The sequence below is a fragment of the Vicia villosa genome, linkage group LG1 (genome assembly GCF_029867415.1).
Source record: "Vicia villosa cultivar HV-30 ecotype Madison, WI linkage group LG1, Vvil1.0, whole genome shotgun sequence".
NCBI classification, from domain to species: Eukaryota; Viridiplantae; Streptophyta; class Magnoliopsida; order Fabales; family Fabaceae; genus Vicia; species Vicia villosa.
The window spans coordinates 43,170,722-43,194,342 of NC_081180.1; the positions used below are offsets into that span (position 1 = coordinate 43,170,722).

General features: G+C 41.4%; 1 protein-coding gene across 1 annotated transcript; it reads right to left on the reverse strand.

Moving 5' to 3' along the window:
* Positions 1-556: 556 nt before the first annotated feature.
* LOC131622630 (uncharacterized) lies at positions 557-3,355 on the reverse strand. Its single transcript, XM_058893698.1, has 4 exons — positions 1,678-3,355; positions 1,399-1,540; positions 830-993; positions 557-738 (listed from the first exon to the last, which is right to left on the reverse strand). The coding sequence occupies exons 1-4, from the start codon at positions 3,353-3,355 to the stop codon at positions 557-559; spliced, it is 2,166 nt and encodes a 721-aa protein (XP_058749681.1).
* Positions 3,356-23,621: the final 20,266 nt, after the last annotated feature.

A 23,621-nucleotide genomic window follows, 5' to 3' on the forward strand; every position in this document is an offset into this window, starting at 1 on the left:
TTAGATGCGCCTTGTTTACGCTGGTTTCCCTTTTGTTGTACCAACACTTGTTTAGAGGCTAGGACTGCTCCAACCAATGTTTTAAAAACCGGACCGGTCATCAAACCGGTAAGGGTACTGGGTCACTGGTTCATCGGTCGAACCACTGGGTCACTGGTCGAACCGCATGACCAAACCGGATTAAACCTGTCATTATAATAAAACTATATAATCCATTAAACTGGTATAAAACCGGTCGAACCGGATCATTCAATATCTAAAAAAATTATAACTAGCACTTAAAAGCTGATCTATTAACAGCATAATCTATAAATAAGGCTCTTAAAAATCACAAATTCAGAAGTTATACATTAGGTGCTGAAAATACTAATAATCCATATAGTTTAAGGCTCTTAAAAAGCACAAATATAGTTTGCTCAGCACTTAAAAATTACAAATTTAGTGCAAATTTAAACATAAGTATTACACATAACAAAGTAGTACAAATTACAAAATCTAATTGCAACATAAACTAATTGAATACTTTAGAACCAAAACACTCAAATATCTATTAAATTTAGTTCCAAGGAGGTAAAATTATCTCAATTTTGGGATCTCCTTCAATATCAAAACCATCTCTGACAAAATCAATCGCATTTGCAACATCTTCCCCATCAATGATATCATTACTTTGGTTGTTTTCTCCGGAGTTAAGTGGTGCATCTCCCTCAACATCAACCTCATCCAAATTTAATTCATCTATAAAAACATCAATTTAAAGAATTTAGAAATTGACATATTTTAAGAAATTAAAATAACATAATTGTAATCACAAAGATCAATACCATACCAATATCATCTGAAATAGGTTGGATTGTCATACTAGCAAGATCTTTGCGTAGCGCTTCCACCTCCTCAATGGTCAAGAATGGTGGGGAATCCTCCAACACCCAATTAGAATGATCACCAAGTGTTTCAAAATTAATAGGATCATAATTTTGTTTCTTCTTGGTTCTACAAATCATTAACGACAATGTCAAACATAGAACCAAATAAATTTAACAAATCTAACAATAATATACATTCTTAACAAACCAATAAATATCACATATTCTTAAATATAGAACCATAAAATATTCTTAATAAACCAAACAAAATCATATATTCTTAACTATAGAACCAATATTCTTATGTCATCAAGAGAAGAACAAAATAGTCTTGTTTATAAACCAAACAAACCAAACAATAGCATATTTCTTAACTATAAAACGGTATCATATATTCTTAACCATAGAACCAATATTCATGTCATCAAGTATCGAAACAATAACATATAAAACATAATAAGTGCAATACCTATTTTGTAGCCGTAAATTGTAACGAACATAAACGAGATCGTTAAGCTTTTAATGCTCCAACCTATTTCTATTTTTTGAATGAATGTGTTCAAACACACTCCAATTTCGTTCACAACCAGATGCACTACAAGTTTGACTCAAAATTCGAATAGCCAGCTTTTGCAAATTCGGCGCTTCGGTTCCATAAGTATCCCACCATTGATCTAGAATAATGCATGTGAAAAAAAATTAGAAAACATTTTAAAATGCATATTGACATTGTACAAAAATACTTAAAGTTTATCATATAATGGCAAAACTTCATCTCGATTTTCTACTGCTGTTGTCCTTCCAAAACTACCTTCACAATTTTTGAATGAAGTCATCTCAGCAGTTAATTTAGATCGCAAGTCCTTACTATCATAAGCATACTTTTCAATGACATCCAAATGGCCTTGGGTGGTGGACTTGTTTTTTTCATATTCCGGACCAAATCTACAAGATGGATTTAACCAATAACCAGCAGCATGGAGATTTTTCCGAAGTTGTGCATCCCAACGGTTATCCAAGATCTTCAAATAAGGCTCTACTTTCAACTTATTTCTTCTAAACCTCTTCTCAATCTCCTCTCTTGCTTTATACATAGCTCGATAGAGATATCCCATAGTCGGCTTATCTTCACTATCAATAATACGCAACACACGTACAAGAGGTTCTGTCATTTTCACTATGTCAGCACATTTAGACCAAAAGCTTGAGTCTAAGACTTGTTCCACAAATTGCTTTGCCTTGACATCTTTGGAATAAGTTGTGGTTGTCCACTCTTTGGATGTTACCATGACTCTTAGTGCATCTTTATGAGACAGAATACTTTGCAATGCAATGAAATTAGTAGCAAAGCGGGTTGGAGCAAGACAGAGTATTTCTTTTCCACCTGTATTTTGTCTCATCAAATACAATGCAAAACAATGATTATATATGTATTTCGTAATTTTTGAAGCATGTGACACTGCCTCACTTACTTCCTCTAATTTCCCCATGTCTTGCAACATCAAATTAATACAGTGTGCCACACAAGGAGACCAAAACAACTTAGGAAACTCCTTTTCCAACAACTTTCCAGCAGCAACATAGTTCGCAGCATTATCTGTAACGATTTGAACAACATTTTCTTGGCCAACATACAACACTATTTCCCTGAAAAGCTTAAACAATGTTTCTGCAGTTTTAGAAGCACCTGAGGCATCAACAAACTTTATGAAAACAGTTCCTTTGGGGCAATAAACTAAAAAGTTGATAAGAGTTCTCCTACAATGATTAGTCCACCCATCTGCCATAAGAGTACAACCTGTATCCTTCCAAATAGAACGATATTGCTCTATCTGTATCTTCACGTCATCAACCCACATATTTAACAAATTACCTCGAAGAGCGTGCATGGTAGGAACTTTATATCCAGCACCCATACAACAAAGAGCATCGACTGCAGGTTGAAAATACGGTGAATTTGCAGCATTGAAAGGAATAGATGCATCAATAAACCACTTGGCAATAGCAAGATCACACTTTTCTACCACTTCTTTACTTTGCATCACACTTTTTAAAGTAGTCTGAGCTCCCGGAGTTGTTCTTGGTAAAAAATAAGTACCAATGCGAGTGTCATTCTTTTTAGATGCACCAATTTGCAATTCACCTCCCTCCGCAGCAAATGACTCACTTTCAGCCACATCTGAAGCTTTTCTTTTCTTGCTCCGCTCATTGAAATGTTGTTTCATCTGAAAACGAATTTCAGCTGACACTTTCTTACAAATTTCAACATTTCCTACTATTCCAGCCAAGTGTTGCTTTACCCTATGAATTCCACCTCCACCAAAAGATTTGTGACAATACATACAAACAAGAGATTTTCCATCAGGAGTTCTAATACAATGTGCCCAAGCAATATCAGTCTTTCCTCTAACATTATTTTGAACTAAACTTTGAGCTGAAGATGCTTCTTGTGATGGTGGTTGTGATGATGGTGTTTCAGAAGATGCCATATTCCTGTAAAACAGTTCAAAATTACCATATAAAAAATATATACCTTGTTAATGGATCATAAAGTAACAAAAAAATACCAGTAGGCGAGAAACAAAACAAGACTTTGAAACAAGTTCCCCTTTCATATTTCTCCTTATTTTGAAAAATACCATAATGTGTAATTGTATTTCTACAAAGACAATACGGAATGTCCACTGTGTAGAATTTAAAACATGAATGTCCACTGTGTAGAATGTCCACTGTGTAGAATTTAAAACATGAATACGGAATGTCTACATAGTGATCCTACAAGAAACTTGGCTAGCATAATCCTACGGAATGTCTATATAGTTTACAACATTTTTTTCATTCTGTGTAATTAGTTTTCATTAGACCTTCATATTTATTTTCATTATTCTTTCATATTTATTTATGAAAGTTCTAGTTAGTAGTTCCTATTCACATTTCACATTCAAAGTGACAAAACCAACCAAAACACTATATGGAGAAACGTGGTGTCCCTTATTCACACACACTATAATCATTCATTTGTGACTGTAAATTAAAAATATAAAATAGTTGTTGGAGAAACGTGGTGTCCCCTACACACACCAATTACCTTATGGAGAAACCAACAAAATCAAGAACAACAACAACTCTAGACAACAACAAAATCAATAATTTCAATTTCAATTTGAACACTAACCCTAATTTTCAACATATATTAGAATAAAAAATAAATAAACATACGGTGGTGCAGAGAGATTGAAGATGGAGGTGTGGTGGCGGAATAGGAAACGGCCGGCGTTGTTGTGTAGACGGAGGTGCGGCGGCGCAGGGTTGTTGTACTTCTTCTTGTTCGTATTCCACTACTTTAGTTTCTTTTCTTTCTGAAATTTTATTTTTGGCTGAAGACTGAAACAAACAAGTTAACTAATAAAAAACAATTTTTTTAATTATTTTTTAAAATTTAAAACCTCAAAACGACGTTGTTTTGAGTAAAACAAAATAAATAAATAAATAAGCAATTGGACCACCGGTTTTCCCGGTTCGTACCGGTTCGTACCGGTTCACACCGGTTCCATCCGGTTTTGAGACGAGGGCAATCGAAGAAGTGAACCTGGCTGGTTACCAGGCCGGTCCAGGTTTTACAACACTGGCTCCAACAGTGTTGGATTCATTCCTCTCATTGTGCGCCTTCTTTGTGGTATTAGAAGATGTAGCCACTTGAATCTTACCGCTTCGGATACCGCTTTCAACACGTTCCCCAGTCAGTATGAGGTCGGTGAAACAAGATGAGGAACTTCCCAGTAAGTGGCTGTAGAAAGGACCAATTAGTGTACTCATGAACATATCAACCAATTCCCCATCAGCTAAAGGAGGTTGAACTCTGCCTGCCATGTCTCTCCACTTCTGAGCATACTCTTTGAAGCTTTCTTTAGGACCCATAGACATGCTTTGTAGTTGCATGCGAGTCGGCGATAGATCAGCATTGTATTGGTATTCCTGGTAGAAAGCAACCGCCAAGTCTTCCCAAGTATGAATATTGGTACCTTCGAGTTGATAGTACCATTCCAGTTGTGTCCCTGATAGACTTTCTTGAAAGAAATGGATCCAGAGCTTCTTATCAGCAGTATGAGGCTGAATCTTCCTCACATAAGACCTCAAGTGTAGTTTAGGATAAGAAACTCCATCATACTTATCAAAGGTCGGAGTTTTGAATTTCGGGGGAATAACAACCCCTGAGATAAGTCCTAGTTCTTCAAAGTCTAGCCCGGGTACCTTTTGAATTTCCATGGCTTTCATACGTTCTTCCAACAACTTGTATTTGTCATCAGGATGTTCATCCCCATGGTAATAGTCCTCTTCTTCTTCAAAGGGCTTAGTAGAATCATGGTTATTTTTTGCATTAGTTTTGATACTAGCATCACCATCTTGCTCATCGTCGTCACTGTCTTCAGAGACTTCGGCTTCCCTGAGTTCCCTGAGTTGCAAGATCGGTCTAAGCTTTTTCCCCAGAGTCTTCTTGCCCTTCTTCTTCTTTTTAGTCAGCATGGTTTTCAGCTCTTCTTGCCCCTTGGCTAAGTTCAGAATCAAGGCTTGGAATTCAGCATTTTGAGCTTGGAGATCCTTAACTGATTGTTCGAGGTTCATGATGCTGAAATAAACAGCGAGGAGGTGAGAAACCTGTGGTAGAAACCTGTGATGCGATGTTATGAATGCAGATGCAATGTTTTCAAGGATCTTTAAGGAATATAGTTAGCACGTTTAGAGAATGATTTGGTCGCATCTTCGTTCAAAGAAATCTGATTCTAGGATGCTCTTCTTTGGGAATCAAGCTCACCATATCCAGTGGGTCATAGCCTCTGATTCGGGATACCTCCGAATTTGAAGGTACATGGTTAGAGGAAAATAAATCCTCTTGCCCCTTGATAGGTACTGAGCCTCTGAATTTGGAAGGTATGTGGCCAGAGGAAAATAAATCCTCTTGCCCCTTGCTAGGTACTGAGTCTCTGAATTGGAAGGTGTGTGGCCAGAGGAAAATAAATCCTCTTGCCCCTTAATAGGGATTCAGTCCTTGATAAGAGCACCTGAAATTGTGCGCCCTAAATTTCTAAGATCCTTGAAAGGGTTAGTTAATCATGTTATGTTATGATGTCATGATGTCATGATGTTATGTGAATGCAGTGCATCGGGCAAAGCGTAAGATAGTAGGGACAAATAAGTCCTACAAGCAAAACCCGCAAGGAAATCAAAGGGTTAGATAACAAACAAGTCACACAAGAGTCCTTAAGTTTAAAGGCTTGCATGAAGTATGGCTAGGTGACTACCCTTCCCCAAAGGCACTTCTAAGGATAAGGATGATATCTGCAACGGGTTCTACCGAGTTACCCAGAATTGTCAGCCCTCCTAAAGCACCCTCGAACATGATACATACATACCATGCAATGATACTTTGAGAAAGAACCTATCTGAGTTGTAGTATCAGGTAGCGACTATGCTCTCAACATACATCAAGAGTAGTCCCCCCACTACGTTCCTAAAGGTCAAGATGGGTTAAAGGTAACTAAAGGTCCTTAAGTTCCGACTCACCCACAGATATCCGCACGAACCTCCCTCATACAAGAGAAGCATGCAAACACCCATAGAGGCCTAACTTAAGCGTGAACTCTCATATTGACCAATCCTCCACATACATGAAGGAGGTCGCCATGACTATGCCACTTCCTATCTTAGGTGTACTTGAATCCGGGTGTTGGATTCGTCCTTCATTTAATTCCCAAAACAGCCCTTAAAAATAAAGCAAGCAAAGCAAACAATAGAAAACATTTAAGTGATCCTAAACTTTTAAGGTAACCCCTCTTTTATTCGAAAAATCCCCAGTAGAGTCGCCAGTTATGTAATACGGTGAAATGTTTTTTAAAGAAAATGTTGCGGATAGCAAGAGTCGCCACCGACTTTTATTTTATCCAATTTAATAGAAAGGCTAAAAGAACAGAAAAACCTTTAAAAGAAATTTTGAGTTCGGGGGGTAATTATACAAAGGGAAGGTGTAAGGCACCCTTTGCATCCATGGTTTTTCATGGGCTCTTAATTGCTTTGCTCTTTAGTTTTCAAAGTTTAGAAATGAAATAAGACTTTAGCTTGTAAATAAGCGTAGTTTTTTGAAGGTTTTTGAGAAAAGAGTAGAAAAGGATTTAAACCAGAGCTAGCAATTAGGAGGTAATTACCTTAACATTGTAAAAGAGTTCTTTTAGCCTTTCGGGGCTATCCATACCATAAGAAGGGTAGGAAGTCCTTGTATTTGGAGGTTGAAGGGTCGTCGAAGGTATCGTTCGCCACAAGACTGTCCCTGCCATAGAGAGGGCAGGTAGTCTAAGGGAAGGATAAAAATAGTCATTATTAGGCAACCAAGAGGACACCTCAGCAATCGAAAGGGACTATCACATCATATTTGTAGGCAACCTCGAGGGACGAGATCATACAATCGAAGGCAGCATCGTAGGGACGTATGATCTTTAATGATGAGAATGAACTGAGGGCAACATTTGCTGAGGCGTCCTCGTATCCGAGTGACTTGACTATTCTGCACTGAAAAGGCAACAAGGCAACAGGAAACTGAAGGGGTTACCATAAAAGGTGTGTGGGTGCACAATCACGTGGTTGGTTCAGATATATTATCTTGTAAATTAGTTATTCTAATTCTGTTCAGAGTTGCACTCCCTAGAATTACTAACCACACAGTTATAATAATAACAGTTTAAGTGCCTTCAAGGCCAAACAATACAAACCAGGAGCAGTTACAAAATATATAGCCATGGGGAAGGGGAAGAAGCAATAATATAACCCAATAAAGCAATAAGTTAAACACAAGTAATAATTAAAGAAGAATTAAAGGAGAACGAGTTTAGGGTTACCGAAGGTTTAAGCTTTGACCGGTTGGTTAACCCTGAAAATCAATGAAGAAAAAAATAAAAGGGGGTGAGTGTAGGAGTAATTCATTAACGGTTGAAGCAAACCCTAATTTAATTCATAAGGCAAAAATAACAGTAAAATGATATTTAAATAAGAAAAAATTAAAAACTTAGCTTTTCGATTGGTATGGCGCGTAGTGTTGCACCCCAAAATTTGCTCTCTTTATTGGAGCTATAAGTTAATGATGACGTTTATTTCGTCATCCAAAAATGGAAGAAAAATAATAAAGAGTTTTCATGGGTTTAGGAGGGTAAAGTGTGAAAGAGCGGTTTAAACGGTGAAAGTACGAGAAAATTCATAAATACTATTTGGAAGGTGAAGGAGCTATCCTGATATCCAGCTCAGTTGAAGGAACCGCCTCCGGATCCCCGTGGTCTTACGAAGGAGCTAGCCGCTAATTCCCAGATTAGTAGGAATATCTACCTGATGATTTAATTGCATCAGAAGAGATGTCTGCCCAGATTCCCAGATCAGAGATACTTTTACCCGTTGATGTCCAGATCAACCGGCGTATCTCCTTCGATTCCCAGATCGACTTAAGACATCTATCCCGATGCAAGTTCGGAGACATTTGCTACGTCTGATACCCAGATCAGTCGAGATGTTCCTTCTCTTGATGCCCAGATCATTTGAAGTGTTTTCCCCTGCCTGTGGGTGCCCGTTCCTCCTTTTTCACAAGTGGGAGCATATTTATTATCCAGATCAATTGAAGTTTTTTCCCCTGCTCGCGGGGTGGTACATTCCTTCTTGTTACAAGATGGAATCTTCTATTGATCAAGAGCGCAAATTTTCGAGTTCATTCTGGTATTCAATCTCCTTCCACCTCGACGGTTCGAAACTTTCGTTTCTCACTCGCCAGGTTCAAGAAGTTTGAATAGGGGCAGCTGTTGCACCCCAAAATTTGCTCTCTTTATTGGAGCTATAAGTTAATGATGACGTTTATTTCGTCATCCAAAAATGGAAGAAAAATAATAAAGAGTTTTCATGGGTTTAGGAGGGTAAAGTGTGAAAGAGCGGTTTAAACGGTGAAAGTACGAGAAAATTCATACGAGCTAAGTTCCCGCGTTGTCTCCGCTGTTTCGACGATATCTACAACTTTCGTGTTCGGCTCGGGAGCCAATTCTTTGAGGAAGGTTGTCAAATGTGCAAATTACTTGAGAATTCGCGGTGAAAAAACAGTGCTGAATGTAGGGTTTCGGACCTCGGAAAATTCATATCTCCTAATCCGCTCGCCGGATTCGCTTGAAAATTTAACTGGAGCTCCGTGGCATCATTACCAAGATTTCATATGTTCGGACCAAAGGCTAAATATGCATAGAAAATTCCCAGAATTTTAAGGATCGTCGCGTTGTTTCAGTAAAAAGTGTGTTTTCGGGTATGTCGCGCCGAGTTCAAAAATTCATAACTTTTTCGATTTTTATCGTATGAAGTCCATTCCGGCGGCATTTTCTCAGAAATTTTGTTAGCTTCGATTCTTCATCACACATGCTTGTTCATATTTCGAGCCGAAGATGGGGTTTTATCGAGTTCTTTGAGCGGTACTCACAAAATTTCGCACAGTCGCGTCAGATGGATCGACGTTTCTCGTCATTCAAACGGGCGTATTTTCTTCATCGCTTATCGGATTGAGGTGCTTCTCGCGGCAATGAGTCACAAATTTGGTCATCTTCATAATGGCATTGGTTTCGTTCCTAAATTCAGAGCCGAACCGAGTTTCCTTAAAAATGAGCCAAAATAAGACGCACCGAGGGCAATTTGGACATTTCGCGTTGACAATATATAAACATTTTGCTCTTCACAAATAAAAGAGGACTCTCATAACTTCAATTTCACCCAAAAAGATCAAAAACACTTTCTCTCAATTCTCTCTCAATTTGCTTGGATCAAAACCACAAAAACTCACAAAAACTTCATCAATTCAAGATCAAATCTTAAGAACAAATAAAGATCAAAGCACAAATCAAGATCTTCTCCTCCGATTAAAGTGTCGTGCATCTCTCTCCCTATCAAAGGATCTCACGCGCCACTCTCTCCCTCACACCTCTTGAATTTCGTTCGTGTTCGCGTCGTGTTCGCGTTCGTGTTCATTCGATCTCATTCTCTTCGTTCGATCCGGTAAATTCACTACAAACCTTGCTAGATTATTGAATTTGTTGCTTAATTCGACATTGATCATGAAGATTTTTGATTGTGGATGATGGATCTATGATAATTGATGATGATAATTGCTTGTTGACAGCTTCGATTTGTGTTGATCTTGATTATTTGATTGAATTTGAGATTTACCGTTGAGTTGTTGATGATGCTACATGCATGTTGCTTATGATCCAAGAAATTGCATACTAAGTGTTTGATAATTTGAATGTGTGAAGCATTTATGCTTAATTTTGATTTCTAGCATGTGATAATTGATTGTGGAATGATAATTCATGATGCCTACGCTAAATTGATGCCATTTGAGGTTTGATAACAATTGCTCTTGATGATATAATCACAATGCTTACGATTCAATGCTTGCATGCTAATTGTTCGATGGAATGTTTAATTTTGCTCTTAAAGACCGATCAATTTGCTGAATAATGTGCTTTGCTCTTGACTCATAGTATTGCATGTTTGATATTTGCTTGTATGCTGAACATTCATGAAGAATTGCATCATGTTTCCTTGCGAGAAAACTCAATTTTCGGCGTTTGGCACTGCTAGGTCGACCTAGGGTGAGTTTAGGTCGACCTAAAACCTTCATTTTTGATCCTGGCACTGCTAGGTCGACCTAGGGTGAGTTTAGGTCGACCTAAAACCTTCATTTTTGATCCTGGCACTGCTAGGTCGACCTAGGGTGAGTTTAGGTCGACCTAAAACCTTCATTTTTGACCATGGCACTGTTAGGTCGACCCAGGGTGAGTTTAGGTCGACCTGGAGCTGTTTATTTCGTTTCTGGACCTGTTAGGTCGACCTAGGTCGAAGGTAGGTCGACCTACTTTTGCTTCCTTTGCTTCCTAACTTCAATCTTTCATATCTTTTTGCTCGTAACTCCGATTTGCGCGTTCTTTATACCGTTAGAAAGCTTGTGAAACGTGCTATCTTGTGAGATGATTGGTATTGATTGATTGTGGTTTATTCATCTTTGTTTTCCCCTTGACATTTTGTTGTTCATTTCATGTTTGCATTAGTTATTCCTTTTCTTTTAGATTAGAAGGTAATAACGCAATTCCGATTGCGATGTTTTGTTATCTCTAACTTGTGTGCTAGTGTGCAAGGCTTTTGGACGGTCACCGATCGATACTCATTGCTTGAGTGTTCCGCTTCACTTGCGGAATACGATTATATCTCGTTTGACTCGTATCGTGTTCTCGACTTGGAGACACGATCTTATTGCTTTATATCTGCTTGTTTGGTTTGCTTGTTACTCTTGCAGGTGTATCGTGATTATGCTCGACGCGCGTGTCGATCTTTGTGTGCTTTATGGCTAATCGGTGTGCTGACCATTTGCTTTTGCTTTGCTAGCTCGCTTGCGGGATTCTAGTTTCTTCGCTTCGCCTCTCTTTAGTTTACGGATCATCATCCATTTGGTATTGATCCCGTTTCATTTTATTTCTCTCGCACTTTATCGCCTCCCCGCATCATCCTATAACATGAGAAGTAGGACCTAGACATGCATCTGGCCAAGCCCTCGAAAGAGGCTCTGTTTTTGTTGGTGTGTTTATATTTGTGCTTTGCGGCAGGGAGTCACGGTGTAATAAGTCCTATATGGCACTCCGTTAAGTCCTCATGGAAGGCATGCGGTCAAGGGTTCGTAATCAACCCCCGCCTAGTCTCATCGAGTCGTTTGGTATGCGCATGCTACGCGTTGCTCGCTTCCGAACTTGCACAAGATCTTGTTATCGAGTATGTCAGGAAAAGGGTTCATGTAGCCGGACCCCCGCCTTTCCTATAGCTCGCGTCGCTCGACGTAGATGCTCGGTGTACGCACGCACCGTTTTCCTTTATGATCCGTGACGGCTTGGTTGCTGAGAGGGGTCCGCCCTCTTGTCTATGGCCCGATCATTTTCACGAGGTCTAATGCTTGGTTGACTTGGGTTGAGCTGCTCCCCTTGGCTATGGCGGGACCGCTTTTCTACCATTCGGTCAGTACCGTTGGTTTGTTTGCTTTACGAGCGGATGCTCGTTTGTGTGCTATATTGTTTGCATTCGCTTTTCCCCCGTAGGTTGTTTAGTTTAGTTTAGACTGGTACCCTTTGTATGATAACATTAGGTAGCAAGCTTTCCCCCTTAGCTTAGGTCTTCCTCATGCATTCTTTAAAACACAAACCACACTCTTTGATTTTCTTTTCTTAAGAGCTTGTTATTTCCGCTCCATTTCCAGCATAAGTCTCCAAAGGTCGAGCAGCAGAGTGTGAATGTAACTCGTTCACCTAAAAAACACAAAACAAACAAAATTAGTTAGCCGAGCTACGGTAGCTCTGATTCTGCAAAACAGATACGTAGGCAGCGGGGTAGGGCCCGTGCGAGCACAATCCTTTCTTTTCCCTACATTCTGCATTCATTTTAGTCCAGATTAGCATAGATTTGTTACACACCCATAGATTTAGACACAGGCGTGGATACCATCGAGTACGATGGGCGCGAGGGGTGCTAAAACCTTCCCCTCGCGTAACCGACTCCCTTACCCTTTTCTCTGGTCGTGAGACCGTTGTTTTGTTTTGTGGTTTGCTGGCATTCCCTTCCTTTTCAGGATAAATATGTTAGTGGCGACTCTGTTAATTTTCGCGGTAGCGCCAGCTGGCGACTCTGCTGGGGACGTCTTGACCTGTTGCTGGTCCGGACTCAGCGAGTCGATCCTAGCGCTTGTGTGTTTATCTTTGGGTGTTTTTACTGCTTTGCATATTTATCTGTTTGCATTGCATTCTATGTGCGCTTTTACTTTTCTGCATCATATTCTGGACTGTCTGGATCTCTGTCTGTTGGGTGGGTGTTTCAAGAGGTAAAAGGCCCAATACCCAGGCTATGTGTGAACCATAGGAACCCTAGGATAGAGTGGGAGCATGGTTTGTCTCGAGGTGTACGTCTCGGGATGGATTATGTGACCACGAGCAGAGTAGTGGTTTCAAACGGAGGTATTATCGTCACCCGCTTCCGCGCTGTGATGATGCTTACCTTCGGGCGGACCGTATACTGCGTTTCATGACCTTACCTTGGCCTAGATTTTACCCGTGAGTGGGGCGGGAATCAATGATCATATTAACAGGTACATTGTTGGTTACCGCTGTTCTTGTTCGTGGGTTACCGCTGTTCCTGTTCGTGGGTTACCGCTGTTCCTGTTCGTGGGTTACCGCTGTTCTTGTTCGAGTGTACTATGGTCCTTGTTCGTGGGGTACTATGGTTCTTGTTCGAGTGGTAGTCTGTGTTCTATTCCAAGTGTGTTATTGACTATGGGCTTTGGTTCCGTGGATTGACATTCTATATTCCGTGTGGTATAACATTTGGGGGCCGAACCTTTGGCTCTATACTATGTGTGTTACCGGCAGTCCAGAATGCCTGGTGGGCGGCAACAAGTCCCACCACTTTGCATCATAGCATATTTATTTCCAAAAGAAACGCAAAAAAAAAGATATGTATAATAAGCATTTGCATGTCATGTTTTTCAGGGACATTCAGGAGTTCATTCAAGTTAAAGATGGACACTCCCATTGATACTGTCAAGGAGGCAAAGAGACATAGGCACACCTACAGCTTTTTTCGAGAGCCGTTGACCGCCTTAGAGGGTTTGAGTTCGTTAATGACCGCTTTCTGCTTGAAGAGTTTCACGGACAATTATGGGAATATCTTGACTTTGTTGGAAACCGTGGTTGATACTCCTGCTTTGCAAACTTTGATGCAATTCTATGATCCTGAAATGAGGTGTTTCACGTTCCAGGATTACCAGTTGGCTCCGACATTGGAAGAGTACTCTATTATTCTTAATCTCAAGGTAAAAAGCAAAGTGCCATTCATCGACATTCCTAAAGAGTTGAATTTCAAGTTGATTGTTGCTGCTCTTTATTTGAGCATAAAAGAAGTATCTGATAATTGGAAGTCGAATGGAGGTGTCTCGGGGTGCTCTTTGAAGTTCTTGGTGAGAAAAGCTAAAGAGGAATTTGAGAAAAAGAATTGGAACGCGTACAATGCATTGCTTGCTGTGGCTATTTACGGGATTGTGATGTTCCCGAATGTTCCCAATTTTGTAGACTCGGCCGCGATACACATCTTCATGGGAAAGAATCCTATTCCTACTTTGTTGGCCGATACTTACTATGCCGTTCATTCCCGATATGAGAAACGTGGCGGTGCTATCACTTGTTGCCTTCAATTGTTGTTCATCTGGTTCCTCTCTTTGTTGCCCAGCAAAGGACCTTTTGTGAAGACAAGGGAGACACTTAAGTGGACCCACAGGATTATGTCACTTACCTCTTATGACATCCAGTGGCCAAAGTATCGAATTAATGTTTCTGAAGTGATTGTTGGATGCGGTAAGTTTGATAATGTTCCTTTGGTTGGTACCAGAGGTTGCATCAATTACAATCCCGTGGTATCCTTGCGTCAGTTGGGGTATACGTTGAAAGACAAGCCGGCAGATCACTTGATAGCGGAGACAGTCTATTTTGAGAAGGGGTCGGATCCAGAAAAGTTGAAGGAGATAATTGTGGCTTGGAAGAAGATCCGTAAGCATAATGGAGCCCATTTAGGGAAGAAGGAATCACTTGCTTTGACACCGTATGTTGAATGGATTGTGAAACGGGTTGGAAACTTGTTGCTGCCATATGACAGGGTTGCACCACTTCAGAAGCAACCTCCTTTGATTCTATCTGAATTTGTGCCAACAGAACTTTACAAGGATGCTCTGGTTACCAACTACAGGTTGCATGAAAGAGAGCAAGAGACCAATTTGAAGTTCTTTGAAGAGAGAGATGCAAAGATGAGGTTGATGCACCAGCTCAAGCAAGTCGAAGGCGCAAGTTCAAGTCAAGCCAGTGCCCGGAGGCGTCCCTATGAGTTGCTAGAGGAAGAATTGTATCAGAAGCAGCAAGAGTGTCTACAGTTACAGAGATCAGAGAGTAGTCTCAAGAGGCAGAAGCGGGATTCAGATAAACAGCTAGCGGAAGAGAAGGCTAAGACTGCTCGGCTTGAAGAAGAACTAAGAAGACTCCGAGCCCAATGGAGAGGAGATGGAGAAGTTCATTCTGTTGCCAGGCGATCCTAGTATCACTGTGGGGTAGATTTGTTTGATCTATGATGGATGATTTGATGTTTATGCTTGGTTTTTGTCGCCCATGTCCAGGATTGTTGGATGGGGTCGCATTTTGATGTTCTGGATTTCTTTTGTATGTCTTATGAGCACTTTGTGACACGGTTATGTGTTTTGTTGTATGAACTCAAATTCTCAGTTATGTTTGAATGAAATATGCTCAGTTTGCCGATTTATTCTTGTGTGTGGATTGTTATTCAAATATATTCGGTGTCAGGGTTGCTATGTCCTATCTGAAAGTGGGATGAACTCTTGGATACCTGAAAATTGACAAACATCTCATGCATATCATTCATATATCATACATGTCATATATTTGCAGGTTTTGCAGGTCTTATATCTTATGTCTCGCTGTTTTATTATCAGAAGGAGTTCTAAGACGGCTAATCACCCGTATCCGACTAGGAGCAATCAGAGAAGGCAGATGGAACAGATTCAGGAACAGGTGGCTGAGATGAGAGCTCAATTGACAGAGCAGATGAACGCGCAGATGGCGCAGTTTATGGAAGCATTGACTAATATGACTAAGGGGCAGGATGACTTGCGAGTTCTCGTCGAGAACTCCAGAAGGAATGAGAATGGAGGACATCGAGGGCTGTTTGACGATGTGTCTGGCAGGATTGACGATCACCATGATCCGAATGAGTTTGATCACGTGGGAGGGCACTATAATCCTTTCAATCAGCATCACGGGTTTCCACCTCCACCTCCGTCTCGTCTGTTGGGAAGGAGAGATAATCAGAACCGTGGTAATTTGGATTTCAATGTTGAAAACTTTGATCAGGTATCGAGGCATAGTGCTGAAGGTGCGCATGATGAGGTTGAAAGGTATCGTCTGATTGAAGAACGTCTCAGGGCTGTTGAAGGCAAAGGGGTGTTAGGCATGGATATCAATGACTTGGGGCTGGTTCCTGGTGTGAGGATTCCACCGAAATTCAAAGTTCCATCTTTTGACAAATACAATGGGGCGACTTGTCCCATGACTCATGTCAAAGCATACTATCGCAAGATGTCAGTTTATTCAGAGGATGAGGGTTTTCTAATGCATTTCTTCCAGGATAGCTTGGCTGGGGCTTCTTTGGAATGGTATGTTCAACTCGAGCGCACTCATATCCATTCTTGGAGAGATCTTGTGGAGGCTTTCATTAAGCACTATCAGTACAATGTTGATATGGCACCCAACAGGACCCAGTTGCAGAGTTTAGTTCAGGGGTCTAAAGAATCTTTCAAAGAGTACGCTCAGAAATGGCGTGAGTTAGCCGCAAGAGTTCAGCCACCTATGACTGAACGTGAGATGATTGACATGTTCACCAGTACTTTGTCTGGACACTATTATTTGGCTTGCAGTGCCTCAGCAAACTTTTCTGAAATGGTGAGATATGGTGAACGAGTTGAGATGGGTCTAAAGATGGGGAAAATTCAGTTGGGAGCTTCTTCTAATTCTGCTGTTGGTAAGAAGCAAGCTGAAGGTTATGCCAGAAGGAAAGAAGGAAATGCTGATGCCATATATGGAAGAAGGGATTCAGGGAGAAGCAATTCACAGGTTAATGTTGTCATGATCCCAGTACCACAACAACAACATCAGCAGGGACAGCGTTCCAGTAACGATCGCTATCCTCCCAGGACTAGGCCTCACAGAAAGATTGATCCGATTCCTATGACCTATGCTCAGGTGCTGCAACATTTGCTTAAGATTGAAAAGATTACTTTGAGAGACGCTCCGAATGCTCCAGACACACAATCTCCGAATTACAATGCGAATGCACGATGTGCTTTTCATTCAGGTGCTGCTGGGCATGATACCGAGAGGTGTATTGCGTTAAAGAACAAAGTCCAAGATTTGTTGGACCAAAAGATTATTTAGTTCACTCCTACACCCAATATTGTCAATAATCCGATGCCTGCTCACGGAGGTTCGGGTGTGAATGCCATTGAGAGTGAAGAGATAAGGGTTGTATCTGAAGTGAGCTGTTTGAATTTTCCTCTTGTATCTGTGAAGCAACATTTGATTAATAGCGGTATCTTCCCGGGCTGTGGTGTTGATTGTGAGAATTGCAAAGGTCAACCTGAAGGTTGTGCTGATTTGAAAGGTATGGTACAAAAGCTGATTGACGAGGGTCCTCTTCAGTTCTATCGAAGGTTGAGAGGTGCGAAGAGTAAGGATGGTGAAGTGTCTGTGATCTCAATTCCTTATGATCCAGTTGTTCCAATATGTATTCAGGTGCCTATTCAGATACCTGTCAGTATCCCGTATGAGGAACAACCAGCGGCGTTGATGATTACGGTGCCAGGGCCTATTCCATATGAGAGTGAGAAGGCCATCCCTTGGCATTATGGTTCAGACGTATATTACTATGGCACGAAGGAAGAAGGCGAGCCATCTAAAGAGAAGTTTGTTGAGGCCTCAGTTGCAAACACTGATATCTTCGCCGGTACTGGTAGGATCACTCGCAGTGGTAGGGTGTTCTCCCCTCAGCTTGTTCAAAACAATGCAGATGCTTTGGCTAAGGCCAAAGGAAAACAAGTAGTGCCCGATGTCCAGAACTCTTCGATTCAGAGTGGGGCACCTGATAGTGCTGTGTCTTCCAAGGATGTGGAGGAATTATTGAGAATCATCAGGAAGTCTGATTACAAAGTTGTTGAGCAGTTGGGTCAGACCCAGTCAAAGATTTCCATCTTGCAACTGCTGATGTGTTCAGAAGGTCATAGAGATGCTCTCTTGCGAATTCTGAATGGTGCTTACGTCCCGCATGAAATATCTGTGAATCAGCTAGAAGCGGTAGCCAATAATATCTCCGCTGGGAACGGTTTGGGATTTACGGATTGTGATCTTCCTCCAGAAGGGAGAAACCATAACAAGGCTTTGCATGTTTCGATCGAGTGTAAGGGGACGACTTTGTCCCGTGTTCTGGTTGATACTGGGTCTTCTTTGAACGTGCTTCCTAAATCAGCTCTAATGAGAATTGACTATGCCGGTGTGGAGTTAAGGCCTAGTGAGTTGGTAGTGCGCGCCTTTGATGGTTCAAGGAGGTCTGTGTTCGGAGAGGTAGATCTACCAATCCAGATTGGTCCTCAGATCTTTACTACAACCTTTTATGTGATGGATATTCAACCTGCTTACTGTTGTCTGTTGGGACGACCGTGGATTCACAAGGCTGGTGCTGTGACATCCACTCTTCATCAGAAGTTGAAGTATCCGGTTGACGGTAAAGTGGTGACAGTTTGTGGTGAAGAAGATTATATCGTGAGTCACTTGTCCTCTTTCCGGTATGTGGAGATCGAAGGTGAAATACATGAGACGCCATTTCAAGCGTTTGAAGCTGTAAATGCTGTGAGAACTCCTCCTTATGAGATAACGAAGCCAGAAACGATTATGTCTTCTCTGAAAGACGCTCAGGTTGTTGTTGAGACTGGAAAGGTGGAAGGTTGGGGGCAAGTAATTGATGTGCGTCCCAAATTTGACAAGAATGGTCTTGGTTTCAGTCCTGGAAAGCGTATTGCATCGCCAAAGCCTAATATCCTTAGCCCGATCAAGTTTGTGAGTGGTGGTGTCATTCAAGATGGCCAGGTTAATGCCATTGTCAATGGTGAAGAGGTGGATAGTGATTGTGACTTTGATAGCTGGATTCGTCCAAGTATTCCTGGGGAGATGCCTCGCAACTGGACAATTGAAGATGTCATTCAAGTCACACAAGCTCAGGAGTAAATTCCTTGTTTTTACTTTTCTTATCATGCAATAATTCCTATGCTCTGCCCAAGGCGTAGTGAATCATTTGTAGGGCCATGCAGTTCGCATTTTCAAAGTTAATCATGAAATAAAAGGACGTTTTTGCATTCAAATGTTTTGCTCTTTGTCTTTCTTTTAACTTTTTCCTTTAAATGGCAATGTTTTTGCACACACTCGCACATAGCTTAATAAAAATAAAACTAAAATAAAAACATCAATCATGCAGATGTTCCACTACCACGGATTTCATTGGTAACAGTTCCGCTATTGCTTATTATGATTTTGACAATCCGATCTACCAAGCCGAGGAGGAAGCTTATGAAGATTGTGATCTCCCCGATGAGTTGGCCAGATTGTTGAAACAAGAAAAGAAAGCGATTCAGCCGCATCAGGAGGAAATTGAGATGGTAAATGTTGGCACTAAAGAGCAAGTCCGAGAAGTCAAGATAGGGGCTGCGCTTGAGAATAGTGTGAAGCAGAGGCTTATTACTATGTTGAAAGAGTATGCGGATATCTTTGCTTGGTCCTATGAGGATATGCCTGGTCTCGATACAGATATTGTGGTACATCGTCTACCTCTCAAGGAAGATAGTCCTCCTGTCAAACAGAAGCTTCGAAGGACTCGCCCAGATATGTCTGAGAAGATTAAGAAAGAGGTTGAGAAACAATTTGATGTTGGCTTTCTGCAAGTTGTGAATTACCCGCCGTGGGTCGCTAATATTGTTCCTGTGCCTAAGAAGGACGGAAAGGTCAGGATGTGTGTGGACTACAGAGATCTTAATAGGGCGAGTCCAAAGGATGACTTTCCTCTTGCTCACATTGATGTGTTGGTGGATAATACTGCTCCTTTCAAAGTGTTTTCCTTCATGGATGGCTTCTCTGGGTACAATCAGATCAAGATGGCACCAAAAGACATGGAGAAAACAACGTTTATCACACCGTGGGGAACTTTCTGCTATAAAGTCATGCCTTTTGGGTTGAAAAACGCAGGGGCAACGTATCAGCGCGCCATGGTGACTCTTTTTCACGACATGATTCACAAAGAGATTGAAGTGTATGTTGACGACATGATTGCAAAGTCTCACACTGAAGAAGAGCACTTGGTTCACTTGCAGAAGTTGTTTGAAAGGCTTCGGGAATTCAGACTGAGGTTGAATCCGAACAAATGCACTTTCGGAGTGCGATCCGGAAAGTTGTTGGGCTTTGTTGTTAGTGGAAAAGGTATTGAGGTCGATCCTGCGAAAATAAAAGCTATACAAGAGATGCCTGAGCCGAGAACCGAAAAAGAGGTTCGTGGTTTCTTAGGGAGATTGAACTACATTGCTAGATTCATCTCTCATCTTACGGCCACTTGTGAACCAATATTCAAATTACTAAGAAAAGATCATACGGCCAGGTGGAATAATGATTGTCAGAAAGCATTCGAAAAAGTGAAAGAGTATCTGCAGGAACCTCCGATACTAATGCCTCCAGTTCCAGGAAGGCCTTTGATTATGTACCTCACAGTTCTTAAAAACTCAATGGGATGTGTGCTGGGTCAACATGACGAGTCTGGCCGAAAAGAGCATGCAATATACTACCTTAGCAAAAAGTTTACCGACTGTGAATCCCGATACTCACTGCTCGAGAAAACTTGCTGTGCTTTGGTGTGGGCTGCTCGCCGGCTGAGGCAGTATATGTTGGTTCACACCACCTTACTGATTTCCAAGATGAATCCTATCAAGTATGTTTTTGAGAAGCCCGCTCTTTCCGGAAGAGTAGCCAGGTGGCAAATGATTTTGACTGAATATGATATCCAGTATACTACCCAGAAAGCCATCAAAGGTAGTGTGTTGGCGGATTATCTTGCGCACCAGCCGGTCGAAGATTATGAACCGATGAAGTTTGAATTCCCCGATGAGGATGTGTTGTACATCAGAGATTGTAACATTCCCGGACCGGAGGAAGGACCCGAACCAGGATCGCGATGGACGCTCGTGTTCGATGGTGCCTCTAATGCACTCGGGAATGGTGTTGGAGCTGTAATTACTTCTCCATCAGGTTTTCATATTCCGTTTACAGCCAGAATCTGTTTTGATTGCACTAATAACATGGCTGAGTATGAAGCCTGCATTTATGGTATCGAAGCTGCGATCGATTTGCGAATCAAATACTTGAAAGTTTATGGGGATTCCAATCTTGTCATTAGCCAGATCAATGGAGATTGGGAAACTCGCCATCAGAATCTGATTCCATACAGGGAGCATGTGATGAGACTCATTCCGTACTTTAATGAGATCACATTCGAGCATATTTCTAGAGAAGAGAACAATCTTGCTGATGCTCTCGCTACTTTGGCTTCCATGTTCAAAGTGAAATGGGCCAATGAAGCACCTAACATCACCATCAACAGATTGGACGAACCAACATTTTGCTTTGAGGCTGATGTTGAGTTGGATGGTAATCCCTGGTATCATGATATCAAAAGGTTCCTCGAAACTCAAGAGTATCCTCCCGAAGCGTCGGTGACTGATAAGAAGCTTCTGAGAAAGTTTGCAGCTAAGTTTTACCTCAACGGTGGTGTATTGTACAAGAGGCATCATGACGGTGTGTTGCTCCGATGTGTTGTGAAGGAAGAAGCTTCAAAAATCATAGAGGAAATGCACGAAGGCGAGTTTGGTACCCATTCTAGTGGGCATACAATGGCTAAGAAGATCTTGAGGGCTGGTTACTATTGGTCCACTATGGAAACTGATTGTCATAACCATGTCAGAATTTGTCACAAGTGCCAGATCTATGCTGATAAAGTGCACGTGCCGCCTGTGCCGTTAAATGTCTTGACTTCTCCGTGGCCTTTTGCAATGTGGGGCATTGACATGATTGGAGAGATTAAGCCTACTGCCTCTAATGGACATCGATTCATTTTGGTTGCCATCGATTACTTCACCAAGTGGGTTGAAGCCGCATCTTATGCGAATGTTACCAAACAAGTGATTACTCGCTTTATCAAACACAACATAATCTGTCGTTATGGGATTCCTGAGAAGATCATTACTGATAATGGATCGAATCTCAATAACAAGATGATGAAGGAGCTTTGTGAGTCCTTCAAGATTAAGCATCACAATTCTTCTCCGTATCGTCCAAAGATGAATGGCGCTGTTGAAGCGGCCAACAAAAACATTAAGAAGATTGTGCAGAAGATGGTAGTGACGTACCGGGATTGGCACGAGATGTTACCTTTCGCTTTGCATGGTTATCGTACCTCTGTGCGTACATCGACTGGGGCAACTCCTTTCTCACTGGTTTATGGTATGGAAGCAGTATTGCCAGTTGAAGTTGAGATCCCTTCCTTGAGGATTATGAAAGACGTCGAGCTTGACGAGTCAGAATGGGTACAAAATCATTTGGATCAGTTAAACCTCATTGATGAGAAGCGCTTAGCGGCTATTGGTCATGGTCAGGTATACCAAAAGAAGATGAGAAAAGCTTTTGACAAGCGGGTGCGACCCCAAAGCTACAAACCAGGTGACCTGGTACTCAAAAGAATCATTCTCCCTCAAGGCGATCCTCGAGGCAAGTGGACTCCGACGTATGAAGGCCCCTTTGTTGTGCAGAAAGTATTTTCTGGCGGCGCCATGATGCTTGCAACGATGGATGGCGAGAACTTTCCGCACCCTGTGAACGCAGATGTAGTCAAAAAATACTTCGCATAGACCTGATAAAAAAAAAAGAAGAGAAGAAAAAAAAAGAAAAAAAAGAAGAAAAAAAAAAAGAGAAAAGAAAATGAATCAGGCAAAAGAATGAAAAAGAAACAAATATACCCGCTAAGTTAAAAACCCGAAAGGGCGGCTTAGGTAAAAAAGGGACAAAAGCGAACGACTACATCTCGCATGCCACCATAGCAATCACTCTTCATACATGCTTAGGGCTCCCGACCGAGGGATAAGCAAGACTCCGTGTTCTTGAGTTTGCACCTGGCAGCTCAAATCCCTAAAGCATGCACAACATCCACTCACTTTGTTTAGGGCTCCCGACCGAGGGATAAGCAAGACTCCGTGTTCTTGAGTTTGCATCGCTGGCAACTCAAATCCCTAAAGGCGCTCACAAACCCCATCGGGTCCACAAGTTTGGTGATGTCATATCAATCAGTTGTTAAATCGGGCAGTGATCAATCCTAATGAGTACGGTCTTCCAAAGCAAGGAGATGAGAGCGTCGGAGTTATAAAAGTGATAGCGGGATCGAAACCAATGGATATCCGTTTCACATTGCCATTTCTCTCGTACTCAATAAATGTGTGGTTACCTCTTACTAGGAACTACTTCTGAAAAGTGTTTGCTCTTTTATGAGCATTCCTTTTGCAATTAATAAAGATCCTTTTTATCTTAAACAACTGTTTTCTTTTACCGCTTTGTTTGCATAAAACGTCCTAAGTTTGTGTTAAACTTTGCATATGAAAACTGCATTGCTTTTACAATACATGATTAGAAATGAAACCTTTGAATCTACTTCGGAGTTTTGTGTAACTGGGATGGCAGGCTAAGATACCATGCTATATCCTGGGGCATTTGCATTTGTTTGTCTCGCAGGTACATGTTTGCAAGCGCTTCGTATCAGCACATCGGCGGACTTAATCATGAGAGATTCTCACTCCCCAGCCGAGTGTTTCTTAAGGAAAGATTCTCATTCCTCAGCTGAGTACTTTCAGATGGGACTTTCTTTGCTCCAGGATTCTCATATCCTCAGTAAAGCACATCTTAATGCATTCTCTATGCTCCAGAAGCCTTATTCCCGACGGAATGCTTTCTCCCCAGTTGAATC